Source organism: Morus notabilis, unplaced genomic scaffold (assembly GCF_000414095.1).
Source record: "Morus notabilis unplaced genomic scaffold, ASM41409v2 Scaffold191, whole genome shotgun sequence".
Taxonomy (NCBI): Eukaryota; Viridiplantae; Streptophyta; class Magnoliopsida; order Rosales; family Moraceae; genus Morus; species Morus notabilis.
The window spans coordinates 409,329-423,413 of record NW_010366216.1 but is presented as its reverse complement, the minus strand read 5'-3'; the positions used below and the strand labels follow the sequence as shown (position 1 = coordinate 423,413).

The window sequence follows — 14,085 nt, the reverse complement described above, 5'->3', positions numbered from 1 at the left end:
TTTTTTTTGTCTCTCCTTCTCTCTCTCTCTCTCTCTCTCTCTCTCTCTCTCTCTCTCTCTCTCTCTCTCTCTCTCTCTCTCTCTCTCTCTCCCTCCTTCTCTTGACGTCGGTGAATTCGCTCTTTCTTTTTCTTTTGAAAAAAATCTCGTAGATTGGTCTTCTTCTCTGGCGACAGCTAATGCACGACGAAGCTGCTTCGCGAGATCCAGCGAACACGTAAAGATTAGCATTGCGACGGAGATCCGCGATTCGGTCTTAGCGACGCTCTGGTGTGACCAGATCCGAAAACTACTCATTCTCTCTCATTTCTTTATCTTTCGCGCTCTCTCGCTCCTCCATAGTCGCCCTTGACTGAGGATTGGCCGGCTGCCGCTCAGACGCTAGAAAAGCTCCGGCACTAGACCAAATCGACGGTTCCTCGTTTTCTTTGTGATTGGGCTACTGAGATATTGAGATTGGGACGAAGATGGAGATCGCCGCAATAACACAGCGTACGAAGCAACTGCGATTTGAGAGGCGATCCCTTGCGTGATGCAAGATATGAAGCCATCGATGGTAAATCGTGTTTGTGTGAGAATTAAACATCCAAATTTATGGCTAGGCGTGATTCTGTTAGTTTTCATTAGTATTTTGTTGTTGTGATACTTTGAGACAAAGAGCGAGTGCGAAAGAGAACGAAGGACGGAAAGAAGAATAAAATTTGTAAAAAAGAAAAAGGAAAAGATTGTGAAAGATTTTTATGAAAAATATCCTATCAGAATTTTTTTTTTCGTGAAGTCAGAACGAAAAATTTCATTTCAAAAAAAATATTCTGATAGATTATAAAAGATATGAAATATTATCTTATCGATGGTCTTTATTTATTTATTTTGCTTACTAGACCCTTGGTAGATTTCAAAAATTATAAAAATATACAAATCTAAAATCTCAAAACTGTATAGTTGTATTATTTTCTTTATTTCATATGTTTTAAATTATTATTTTTTCTTATTGAAGAAAATACTTATATTATTTTTTGTGCAAAACATGCTCAGATAATATATGTATTCTTTTTTAATAAGGAGAGTGCATCAAGAGAATTTCGAGAGCATAAGGGTGTATTATTTTTACAACTCAAATCATAACTTCTTTTTATATAAGAAAATATTGTAGTGAAAAATTAAATTTAAATTTTTATAAGAGAAAATACAATAGTAAAAAAATTTGAGTTGCGACCTGAGAAGATCATACCCAAAGGTTCCAACGTCATAAAATATTGAACCAGAAGATAATACAGTGATATTTCCCCTTATTGTTATCGTCAATAAATACACATTTATGCCATTTGTTTATTTTATTTATAAGTTAATGTCGTTTTTACTTTATTGTAGTTTACTTTTCTTGTCATTTTTTTTTTCTCCTCGTTTTCGTTCTCTTGTCGTTTATTTATCCCATCATTGTTGTCATTTGTTTATTTAATTGTCGTTGTACACGTGGTCATCATCGTCGTTTATTTTCTTGTTAATGTCGTTTGCTTATGTTATTGTCGTTTATTGTTCTCGACCCGTCATTTCAACTTCGCTGTCGTTCAATTTTTGCTGTCGTTTATGCCAAGTGGCGCAAAGAAAACGTCTCGCGCCAAAGCCACACTCTCTCAATCCTCCCAAATCCGATGCGATGCAAATTGCCAATCTCTTCTCCTTCTCTGCCCCAAAATCCCCACACCTCTTCCCCAGAGCTGCCTTCAAGCCCTCCCACCGGCTCAGCCTCTCTCCGACCACCACCGCCGCCACCCTCGAAGCCGAAACCCTACAGCTTCTCGAATGGAGCTCCGTCTGCAACCAGCTCTCCGCTTTCACCTCCACCTCCATGGGCTTCTCCGCCGCCCGGACCGCCGCCATTCCCTTCGGCCGCTCTCGGGACGAGAGCCAGAAGCTTCTCGACCAGACTGCCGCCGCCGTGGTCGCCATCGGTTCTCGGCCGTTGGATTTCTCCGGAATCGAGGACGTATCGGGAATTGTGAATTCCGCATATTCCGGTGTGTTGCTTACTATCAAGGAGCTTTGCTCGATGAGGAGAACGCTAATGGCGGCTAGGGCTTTGTCTGAGAAGTTGAAGGAACTATCTTCTAGCGGAGATTGTAGGTAAAGGTATCGATTATTTGTTGGATTAATGAGCTTTTTAAAGTTTTGTGTTGATTACTGATTCTTTTTCCTTCTTCTTAGTGGTTATTCGATGATTAATTGTTCTCCAATTTTTGTTTTACGACGTGGTTGGAGATTATTAGGAGTTAACTTTGTTATAAGTTGTTATCCCAGACTTTGAAGGCCTCATTTAAATCAATGCTTGAACTCGTGAGCATTTTTTTCTACGATGTTTCTTTTGATAAGTTTTCCTTTTTGCTTTTGACATTGGATTATTGCTATGAGTGGAGTGGGATCAGGATGTTTTATTTTTCTTTTGCACAACCGAAAGTAGAAGCATTTCTGGCACCGATTCTTAACTAAAATTCAAACTTTCAACATGAATGGAGTTCTAAAGAGTGGTTTGTATCTAATTCTACTCAAACAGGTACTTGCCCCTTCTTGAATTACTTCAAAATTGTGATTTTCAAGTGGAACTGGAGCAAAAGATAAGATTTTGCATAGATTGCAATCTCTCAATTATCCTTAGTAGAGCGAGCGATGATTTGGAGATTATTACGTCTGAAAGAAAGAGGAACATGGAAACTCTGGAAGCTTTGTTAAAGGGTGTTTCATCTCAGATTTTTCAGGCTGGTGGTATTGACAGCCCTTTAATCACAAAGCGGCGGAGTAGGATGTGTGTGGCTGTTAGGGCTTCCCACCGGTATTTACTCCCGGATGGCGTAATTCTAGATGTTAGTAGTTCTGGGGCGACATATTTTGTGGAACCTAGGGATGCAGTGGAGTTAAATAACATGGAGGTGAGGCTTTCTAATGCTGAGAATTCTGAGGAGATAGCCATTTTGAGCTTGCTTACATCTGAAATAGCGAAATCAAAAGGCGCAATGGAGTATTTGTTGGATAAAGTTCTAGAAGTTGATCTTGCGTTTGCTAGAGCTGGTCATGCTCTATGGATGAATGGGGTCTGCCCAAGTTTCACTTTAGAATTTAGTGAGGTTGTAGATTCCGGCAACTCAGATTACTCTACATTTTTGGATATTGATGGAATTCAACACCCATTACTCCTTGAGTCATCTCTTAGAAGTTTGTTAGATATAGGATCTAAGAATTCTTCAGATGGTGTATCGTATTCTTCGCATCATTTAGCCAATTCTTTGGATGGTGTATCTGACTATCCTGTGCCAATAGATATCAAAATTGGCCATGGCACCAGAGTGGCTGTGATCTCAGGACCTAATACTGGAGGGAAAACTGCTTCCATGAAAACTTTGGGTCTGGCATCACTCATGTCAAAGGCTGGAATGTTCCTTCCTGCAAGAAACAACCCAAAACTTCCATGGTTTAATCTGGTTCTGGCGGATATTGGAGATCAACAGGTAGTATTTTCCTCAATTGTGGCAGATAAGGTATTGGTTATTTGAGTTTTCCATTATACTCTGACTTTAGTTTTCCACTTGAAGTCGCTGGAGCAAAATCTCTCAACTTTTAGCGGACACATGTCACGTATCCGTAACATCTTGGAAGTGGTCTCAGAAGAATCACTTGTCCTCATTGATGAAATTGGAGGTGGAACCGATCCTTCAGAAGGTTTGGCTCTTTCCACCAGCATCTTGCAGTATCTCAAAGATCGCGTGAACTTAGCTGTTGTGACTACTCATTATGCGGATTTAAGTCGCCTCAAAGAAAAGGACAATCGGTTTGAGAATGCAGCCATGGAATTCTCTCTAGAAACTTTACAACCTAAGTATCAGATTCTTTGGGGAAGTAGTGGTGATTCAAATGCATTAAGTATTGCTAGGACAGTCGGTTTCGATAAAAATGTAGTCGAAAATGCAGAAAAATGGATAGAGAGGTTAGTTCCAGAGCAGCAGCTGGAGCGGAGAGGTTTGCTAAATCAATCATTAGGGGAAGAAAGAGACAGACTGGAAGCTCAGGCTAAGAAAGCTGCATCTTTACACGCAGATGTTATTGAACTTTATTGTGAGGTACTGCTCAAAGGTTTCTGGGTGCTTGAATATTTTTTCTCCTGTTTCTTCCTTCCTTCCAGCACAAAATGGACCAAACTTTATTCGCTTATCAAATAAGACAATAAACACTGAGACTGTGATTGCCATCAATAAAATAAGGTGTTCCATTGTTTTGCAGATTTGTCAACATAAAAAGTGACATAAAACGAAAATTGTTCTCATGTAATATATGGCACAGATTCTGTCATTTGTTTACCATGGTAGTTTCTTTTCTCATTTATTTTCTCACTTTTTTTCTAATTTTTAATTTATTTGAAGATCCAAGATGAGGCTGAAGATCTTGATAAACGTGAAACAGCTTTGATGTTAAAAGAAACCTTACTGGTCCAGCGGGAGGTGAAAGCTGCGAAATCTCAAATGGAAACTGTGCTACAGGAATTTGAAAATGAACTCAGAACAGCGAGCTCCAATCAATTAAATTCTCTGATAAGAAAATCGGAATCTGCAATTTCATCTATCCTAGAAGCTCACTCTCCTGGTTATGGTTCCTCTGCTCGTGAAACAGATGCCAATTCATACACACCCGAAGTTGGAGAGCAAGTTCATTTGAAGGGACTCAGAGGTAAGTTAGCCACTGTAGTGGAAGCTCCTGCTGATGATGAAACAGTCTTAGTGCAATACGGTAAAATTAAGGTTCGCGTGAAGAAAAGTGATATCAGTCCGATACCTAGTAGTAAGAAGAAAGCCACTACTGGTTCCACCCAACGATTGAAGCAGCAGGTAATGGGCTGGAGATGTTTCTCCTTCTGATTATGTTATTTGTTCCTCTGTTATTATTTCATCCATTCTCTCTCCTATAACGAGTTTAGTTGTGTGGCTTAGTTCTTTTTGAACACACAAGAGTTTTAGATGAGCTAGGAGGAAATTGTTCCCAATTGGACAGTTCTGTCATATTGGCTGATTTGCGTAAATGGACTTTACCACAGAAAGCCAGCCTTTCTAAATACACTAAAGACAAGATTTTCTGGTTCCTCTTAACAACTTGTCAACGTTCTAGGACTTCGGACTGTTTAAGAACAAATACCAAGTGCATGCTATGGGGACGGTATTTTTCCATTCATACTATTTATCGAATTTTATGTTTGTTTTCAATTTTAACCTTGTTTTTGGCCTACGCAACACTTAGGAAATTCATACGACAATTTAACACATACATGGATGCACAAAATTTGGTGAAGATTGCTCAGCATAGCCATAAGATTGAACCCTAGAAGCCATGAGGTCTTGCTTGTTTCTGTGATGATCTCTATATGTCTTAATTGCCTTTAAAGTGAAATCTAATGTTGTTGATCAATGTCTTTGTAGCTTCAGGCGAGCAGAGAATTCCAGAGTCAAAGAGGGGACAACAAAGGAGAAGAGGTTTCTTATGGTCCCGTAGTGCAGACATCAAAGAACACAGTCGATCTACGTGGTATGCGCGTAGAAGAAGCTTCTTACAATCTGGAAATGGCCATTGCAGAAAGAGAGTCGGGTTCAGTTCTCTTTGTCATACATGGTATGGGCACTGGAGCTGTCAAGGAGCGTGCACTTGAGATGTTAAGAAACCATCCACGAGTTGCTAATTATGAGCAAGAAAGCTCAAGGAACTATGGTTGTACAATTGCTTACATCAACTAGTTATGTCATTTTGTCAACTTGGTCAAGCAAATTACGTAGGTAACTGTTTCCTCCATGGCTTATCATGTTTTTCGCTTTTTTCTTTTGGATTTCTTTGGGGGTAAATGACCTCTGAGCATTTTGTAAAGTTGAAACGTGAACTATTGGTTCTTTAATTTACTACGGATTCATTTTTTTTTTACTTTCATTTTCAATGTTGCCAATATTAGACCCTCTCAAAAGGCACTCTTTGCTTATTTCCACATCATGAATCATTAAGGGCCTGTTTAGTTCGGCTGATTTGAATTTTTAATTCAAGTTGAGATGTGATTTTATGTGAGTTTTTACTGTAGTAAAAAAGTTAAATGTGATTGTTTCTGAGAACTTTTTAGTGTAGCAAAACTCGAATCGGTGAAATGAATGGGGCCTAACTTATTTAGGAGATTTCTTGTGCTCCATATTACGATGGAAGTTTGTCAAACTTTGCTTCATGGTAGACGCGGAAGCATAAAATAAAAGGCAAGGCTTGTATGCTCACGGGACTTCTAAAATTCTATATATATATATATATATTTTTTTTTTCAGAGGCATGTGGGTCTTCTCTCTTTCTCTCAAATAATGTTACAAGGTACCAATGGTGCTCACCACCCAGACACTCACTAATAAATAGGAGATCCTGCAGCACGAGACTCATAGAAAGAATCCATGTTCTATTAAAATGGTGCTTAGCATCAGTGCCACCCCAAACATTTTTCTTTTTTCTCTTTTCAAAAATAAGCACTAGTTTTGTTTCTCGAGAGGCAGAAAATTTTCTTTTACTGATAAAAGGACTGTAACAGTCCGCTCCACTAGAAACCAGAAGAAGTTTTTGGCACTTTGTCTGCATCTTCTGCTTATCTTCCTTTCCTTATTACACGTCTCACTCCAAGCAAGCTATTGAGCTGCCACACGCATTTCCCAACGCAGGATTCTTGTAAGCTAGCAAATTTCTTCAATCTTCCTTCCGTTACAATAAAGTTGAGGTAAAGGGGTCGTCTGTCGTCAGCTTTATCATCCTGAGATTTTTGAGGGTCTTGCTGAAAAAAAGATGTTGGCTGTTTTTGAGAAATCAATTGCAAAACCACCTGAAGAGCTGAGTCTTCCTTCTTCAATGGGTTTAGAGAAGTCCATGACCCGAGAACAAATCTTGGAGAATTTTCGGTCTTCTTGTACTGAGTTGACTGTGTGCAATCTTGCAAATCGGAATTTCATGGCCTTGTCTGAAGATGATAATAGTTTTGAACACCCCAGGTATTGAATATTATATCTCTTCTGGTTAATATCATCCACTTTCTTCTAACATGGAAAAGCTTAAACCATCCAGGTGCAAAATTTAGAAACTTTGGCATTTTTACAGAATTATTGAAAATTATGTTCTTTTTGATGTAAAAATCAGGTCTATCGTTGTCGTAGACGACGTCTTCTGTATTTTCATTGGAACTCTTGAAAACACTTCAGATCTTAGACGCCATTATGGCCTTCAAAGACAAGCAACGGAAGCCATCGTTGTGGTTGAGGCCTATAAGGTTCTAAGAGATAGAGCACCTTACCCAACTGATCAAGTCATTAAAGATCTCCAAGGAAACTTTGCATTTGTCCTCTTTGATGCTGCATCTGGTACTCTTTTTGCAGCCAGGGTGAGTTAAACACTCATTGGCATTGGATAACTAATTTGTTAGGGAGCATATTAACCCCCATAAAAAAACATCATTGTACTTTTCCACATGAGTTAAGAGCTTGTTTGGTAAGAGGGCAAAGTGAAGGATTTTGGGACAATGGTTGTTTGGTAGAAGAGAACAGATTAGATAATGGATTTCAAATTCGTCCAAATAACCGGAATTTTGATCTGTCCAAATATGGAGAGATTAGATGAGAGAATTCATAACAAACACAATAAGAGAATCCTTCCTCTCTATTTTTCTCACCTAGGTTACATGCATTTCTTTCCTTCCTATTTTCTTTCCTCTTACTGAGCATGGCTTGAGTTTCTTCTCTTTAATTATCCGTGAGCAACTTTTCTGTAGTGTTTTTACTTAGCATAATAATTAATATTTTGTTTAATTTTTGTATATGTGACTATTTTGCTGAAAAATAATGTGCTAGGACCGTAATGGAGGCGTTGAACTTCACTGGGGATTGGCTGGTGATGGATACTTGGTCTTTTCCAACAATCCCAACTTCATCAAAGAAGCTTGTGGAAACTCTCACTCACCTTTTCCTCCAGGTAAATTCCAACTTCCAGAGTAATCCTCTCCTTTCCCCTCATAACTATCAAAGTCACGTTTTATTTGAAAGTTTGTAAAATGACAGAGACTAAACAAGGCTCAAGTTCTTAAAGATATTAGTTCGATATCTATCCTATCTATTCTAAGCGCCAATCCCTTTTTTTTGTAGAGTTTCGTTGCCGCCTCTCCTTTCTTTTTTTTTTTTTCCTTCCCTTTTTTTCATTTTTATCCTTTTTCTCCAATTATACATTTTTTTTTATTTCTCTAAATGGGACCCTAATAAATATGTTTTTCAATCCTTATGTAAGTACGCACGCGATTCAAACTAGTATATCTACCCTCTTCTAAGTCTAATTAGTACCGCAGGCTGCATTTTCAAGAATGGAAGTGAGCTAAAAAGCTTTGATCATCCACTACACAAGGTAAGAGCAATTGCACGTGAAGATGACAACGGAAGCATCTGCGGGGTCATTTTTCAGGTGGACTTGTACACTCGACTCCACAGCATTCTGCGCACTGGCAGTGCGGCTAATTGGGCAGACGAAACTGTTGTCATTTTCGAGGGAGAATCACGACCAGATGAGAAAGATCTCAATGCTTTTTAGAGATAAAAATGATCGAGACATGATCAAATCAGTTTATTAACGCTTCATGAGATTGCAGAACAATTTGGAATAACAACATTATTGTTCTATACTATTCTGAGGAGTTACTATTGCATGCATTGTATGATCATTTCCACATTGGTTCAATTGTTTTTCCCCTATTCTTCAAATTCGATGTTTTCAAATGCTTAGTTTTCCTTGTTTCACCTTGATCCGCACTGAAAATATAGAAGTGGAATTTCTATAAAGATATAAAAGTTAGTAAGCACACATATAATATAAACAATTCCTTGTTCTTCATAGCTTAAAACCTAGCTGGACTTTGGGGCCATGGCATTAAACATCATCTTGTTCTTTTATCGATCATATCCATTCCCTTCACCGGCTCTGCTTCTTCCAACCAATTTAGGCCTCTTCATTATCCTCATCTCTGTTCAACGAATTGTCGTTTCCTATATTCTAAATCCTTTTCTTGTTCACAATATTACACTCAAAACACTCCTCATATAGTAAGTTCCATCAATATTGGATTATTGGCTGATCTATAGTCAGTATTGTCAAAGTGCAAATTACCAATTCCACCGCAGTTGCCATACTAATAAGGGCATTTCATTAGTGACCTGCAATATAGACTTCCCCAGTGGTGCCACCAACCGTAGCCACTTCTGCTTCCGTCATATCCTACGCTGCCATCTGAATTCGGACCAAAGCCAACCCGGCCTCCAGTGCTAAATCCATAAGTCTGTCCGATACTATAACCAATATTGCCGCCTCTTTCTCCAACTCTTGAACCGCCATTGCCGAGTTGCCATGGCCATCTCCATCATGTCCACGTCCTTCGATTCCTCTGCCGAAGCTGGAGCTTAATCTCTCATTTTCTCTGCTTGTTCTTGTATCTTTGCGATCAGTTGCAGTATTTCCGATGACTCCACGAGCAAAGCAAAATGATGAGAAAGCTAATTAGAATTAAGACCGATCGAAAAAGTCTACGGAACCACATTCCAGTGCTGGCTTTTTTTTGTCTTTTTGTCTTTTTGTTTTTTTTTGGGTAGCTGCTTTTCGTTCATGAATGTCGTGCCTTTGATTGCTCTCTTGCCATGCACGTAGACCAATTAACGCTTTTATATAGAGCGAAAGATTTGCATGGACATATGTACTTTGTTTGGACTTTGAGGGAGAAGTTAACTTGGCATGAGAAGTGGGTGGGGGTGTTGTTCAGAACTTAGAAGGCCAAAGTTCATGGTTTTTTTTTATGAGAAACCGGTATTGTTTTCATGATTAATATCTCTCTCTCTCACAAAACGATTCTTCGTACATTAAACATATACTTTACGTCTAAACGCAACAAACTTAGATTTATTCAGTTATTGCTGGAAAGCTCTTCTTTCTTAGATGCTTTCTTTCTTTTCTTTTCGTTTCTTTCCTTTTATTATTATTATTTTTATTCCTCGGCTTTGAAAGAGAATTTCTTTGCGTTTAAGTTTTCTAATGCTATGTTTGATAGGATGGATAGAAAAAAAAAGAAAAAGAAAGGAGAAGTAAAATATTTAGGTGAATAAAATAAAATAGTTTTATCTCATGTTGTTTGGTAGAAGAGAAAGAAAAGTAAAAAGAAAATATCAAATCTAAAGTATTTTGTAATAATACATTAATAAATATAAAAATATGATGAATGGTGAATGTTAAAATTATTATTTTATACCTCATTTGTTTATTAAATTTTTTTCTTCCTCTTTTCTTCCTAAAGTTGGAAAGATTATAAATTAGTGGACCCCATAAATTTTCACTTTTCTTCATTCCTTTATCTATCAAACAACTTAAAATTCTATTTTTCTCTCTAAAATTTTTTATCTATTTTTTTTTCTCTCTCTTTTCCACCCTACCAAACACACTGTAATGATGTCACCTTCCCCCTACCAAACACACTACTAATTCCGGGATGTCCAAAGAATGAAACTTCCTATTAATGTTTGAATCAAAATTTACCAGTTAGAATGAAAAATTTTGACCTAAATAAATCAAGTTAATTTACTCCTATTATTTATTTAAATTTAAGTACTAAATTTAACTTGTGATAAGAAAAATTGTGACAAAGGGATATTTTAGAAAATGTTTTATAATTAAAGAATAAATTGGTGATTTTTAGAGAAAAACAAGCAAAATTATTTTCATAAATATTTCCGAAGTATGAATTATTTTTTAAAATGCTCCAATTGACGAAAACCATTCAAAACATTCCTCTCTATATAAAACTGCTTAAAATGTCTTTTATGTCCACTTCCGTGTATATCTTTAACAGATTTGTTACCGTTACATGCCTCTAATGTGAATTCATCGACCAACTCTACAATTTTTCTAAGAAACATTACATTACCCTTGACTAACTACACTACGTCGGAGAAGAAATTTGTTCTTCTTATTCTTCCTTTTTATCAAAAGAATAAGTCCTTTTGTCTCAATTGTTTTTTTATTTAGTATTTATTAATAAGAGAAATTGTGATTTTTCACGTAAGTTTGGCTTGTGAGAAATTTTTTATGTGTTTCATAAATTACTATGTAATTTTATTATTCCTAAAATAATCCTAAAAAAAAGTTACCATATTTCAATTCCATTCTTTTAAACAATGTACTTTTAATTTTTTTACTTTTAAAAAAAAAATAAAATAAAATAAGAAGAGATCTTGTCCCACGTTAGGATTGTAACCTACTCGGAATTAGGGCCCTTTACACACATGGCAAAATTTAAAAAATGAAGTTCAAATATAACAAAATTTTTAAATATTACAAAAATATCAAAATTGCAAAATTTTTAACAAAATAATAACTATGTAGAAATATAACATAGATATAATATCATTATAATAATTATCATATCATTTTTGCTATTCTCTTAATATTTAAAAATTTTGCTAAATTTCAATTCAAGGTAAATTTTTCATGTAATGTAATTATTTTCTCAGAATTAAAAAATTTTGCTAAATTTTAATTGAAGGTAAATTTTCCCATTTAATGTAATTTTCCTATGTAACGGTTTTCAAGTTTTTGTATGCTATGAATCTAGTGATTTTTTTTTTAAATTTTTAAGTATTTCGGTGACTGTTACAACTAGACTGTCGCTAATAACAACAGTTACTGGCCGGTTATTGGTATTGTGGTAAGATACCAAAATTTATTTTCAATTGAAATTTTTGACAATGACAACGTCTGCATTTTTTCATGCTCGGACTCGGCAGTGCTCGCACTTCAACGGCAGTGAGAAGAGAAAGTCTCTTGGTGCGAAGAGAGAAGAAAAAGGGAAAGGAAGAGAATGAGTGTCACCACCCCAAGGATATGACCGTGATTATAGGGGTTTAATTTAAATTTTAACTTAATTAAACTGGATTAATTAAGAAAAATCCATGAAAATAAAATAAAATATACAAATACCAAAATAGATATTAATACATATTGCTCCGGAGTCTTTCTTTTACAAACAATATTTAAAATAATCCATAAAGTTTAAAATAATCCATAAAGTTTAAAATAATACAACTTCGGGACAGTATCGACCAACACACTTTATATACAGAAATACAGTACAACTCAGAATTAAAAACTGCAAATTCAGAATAAACTAACCACTTCGAATCTCGTGCCTTCAATCCATTGGCATCCACTTACCATGTTGTAAATCTAAACCGCTAACTCTCGAGGGGGGTTAAAACATTGAAAACATAAGAAAAAAAAGCGAAAGGCCCAGTAGGATACAATTTTATAAAATTGAATAAATAATGAAAATACAGGCTCGAAAGAATCATTCGGAACTAAACAACCTTTTTACTGAAAGGTAAATAAACTTAAATTCCCGATTACAGGGCAACAAGCAAGTAATTTAATAATAAATTACTTACGACCAATGCAAGGCCTTATCACCACTGTAGTGGCCTGTCCAGATTTCAGATTCTGCCCCCAAAGATATGATTTCCATATCCTGTCTAGGCCATCAGCGGGCTTACTGGTTCTTAAAACATCTTATTTTAAGGAAATATCTTTTAAAACCTTAATTCAGTTCATTATGAGATCAATAGCATATTTCATGTTTATTTCTAAAACATGTTGTCTTTAAAACATTTTCATATGCCAAAATACTTTGAAACAAGGCTAACAAGGATATGGACAAGAATATCCTACCTCTTGGCAATTTAATTTACGGAAATAGTAGAAAATAGGCCAATGTGAAAAGTTTAAGAAAGTATATAGGCCAACTTTTAGTTATAGAAATTAATATGTCATAACTTGTCAAGTTATTGTTCATAACCAGATAAGTTATGGACAAACTTGTCAAGTTATGGTTCATAACCAGACAAGTTATGGACAAAAATCGTAAATTATGGACAATAACTTGTCAAGTTATGGTTCATAACCAGACAAGTTATGGATGAAAACAGTAATTTGGCCTATTTATTAACTTATGTAAACTATTGGCCCATTAATTTTAATTCATCTCAAGTCTTGGCCTATTTCCCTCTTTCTCCCTTTAATTTACGGATAACTTTACGTTGTCCAACCATCTATTCTTGAAACTCTATGTTCGATCGTGTAACTAGTTCTGCTTGCCATACTTGTCGGGCCCATAATTGTTTTAAAGCCCTTTTGATCTAGAAGTGTTGGATAGCTTGCTCTGAACTTCAACGAATCCATTCGATTCACGTGCACAGTACCGTAGACTTTTCAACGGAGTGGAATTAGCACCAGCGGATTGTTAGGAATGGTGTCCTAGAAACATAAGATGTAATAGGATATTTATTATTTATTTAATAAAAGAGTTTATTCATCATTTTATGTGTATATATTTGTGAATATTTTATGAATATCAATGAAAATTCCGTCATTATATATGTAACCTTAAACATTGTATATAAGTGTTATATACGAGAGGATAATGTTTAAGGATAATAATCAAAAAGTAATGTTCATAATGAATTTAATTAAAGTTCAGAATCTTTAATTAAAACATTATTAATACATGTCATTCCCATTTAGAATGGAACGGTGTTATCCGCACTGTGAATATGGTGAGATATTGAATGAGTGTATTTCGCATAATGAGATTATGTGGAACAAGGACACAGACACAATATGAATTTCTAATAATTCCGTTAAGTATAGAAATTCTAATTGAGTCTACCGATGGTCATATATAGGATGGTCTTAATTCTGAGTTCTTAACAGACTCTTATTTATGGATTTGTGTCTTTTGATTTAATCGGTACGGATTCTGAGATCCTGAATCCTATTCCTTGTATTTTGAAGACATGATGAAGTAGGTAGCTGGGAATGTTATTACACAAGATGGAATCCATTCCTTCTTAAGAAAGAAGTAGATAAATAATTCTCTTGAGGGTTGATTCGGTACTTGGACCAGTAGGAGCTCTGATTCATGAATGTGTTTTATAAATCACTGTCCATTAGAGAATCAATGATACTCAA

General features: G+C 35.9%; 2 protein-coding genes across 2 annotated transcripts; both read left to right on the top strand.

Annotated features, from left to right (window-relative positions):
* The first annotated feature begins 1,512 nt into the window (after positions 1-1,512).
* LOC21397669 (endonuclease MutS2) lies at positions 1,513-6,021 on the top strand. The gene is given in 6 exon segments (XM_024173348.1): positions 1,513-2,130; positions 2,552-3,500; positions 3,585-4,109; positions 4,410-4,871; positions 5,149-5,196; positions 5,457-6,021. Coding segments are annotated over 6 exon segments (2,769 nt in total). The 5' UTR covers positions 1,513-1,657; the 3' UTR covers positions 5,769-6,021.
* LOC21397668 (stem-specific protein TSJT1) lies at positions 5,778-8,684 on the top strand. Its single transcript, XM_010109905.2, has 5 exons — positions 5,778-5,803; positions 6,714-7,037; positions 7,183-7,423; positions 7,890-8,010; positions 8,378-8,684. The coding sequence occupies exons 2-5, from the start codon at positions 6,835-6,837 to the stop codon at positions 8,614-8,616; spliced, it is 804 nt and encodes a 267-aa protein (XP_010108207.1). The 5' UTR covers positions 5,778-5,803; positions 6,714-6,834; the 3' UTR covers positions 8,617-8,684.
* Positions 8,685-14,085: the final 5,401 nt, after the last annotated feature.

Coding starts and splice junctions, on each gene's coding strand:
- LOC21397668 (XM_010109905.2), top strand. CDS start 6,835: ATGTTGGCTGTTTTTGAGAAATCAATTGCAAAACCACCTGAAGAGCTG. Junction 7,038..7,182: donor AATAGTTTTGAACACCCCAG/GTATTGAATATT, acceptor TGTAAAAATCAG/GTCTATCGTTGTCGTAGACG. Junction 7,424..7,889: donor GTACTCTTTTTGCAGCCAGG/GTGAGTTAAACA, acceptor ATAATGTGCTAG/GACCGTAATGGAGGCGTTGA.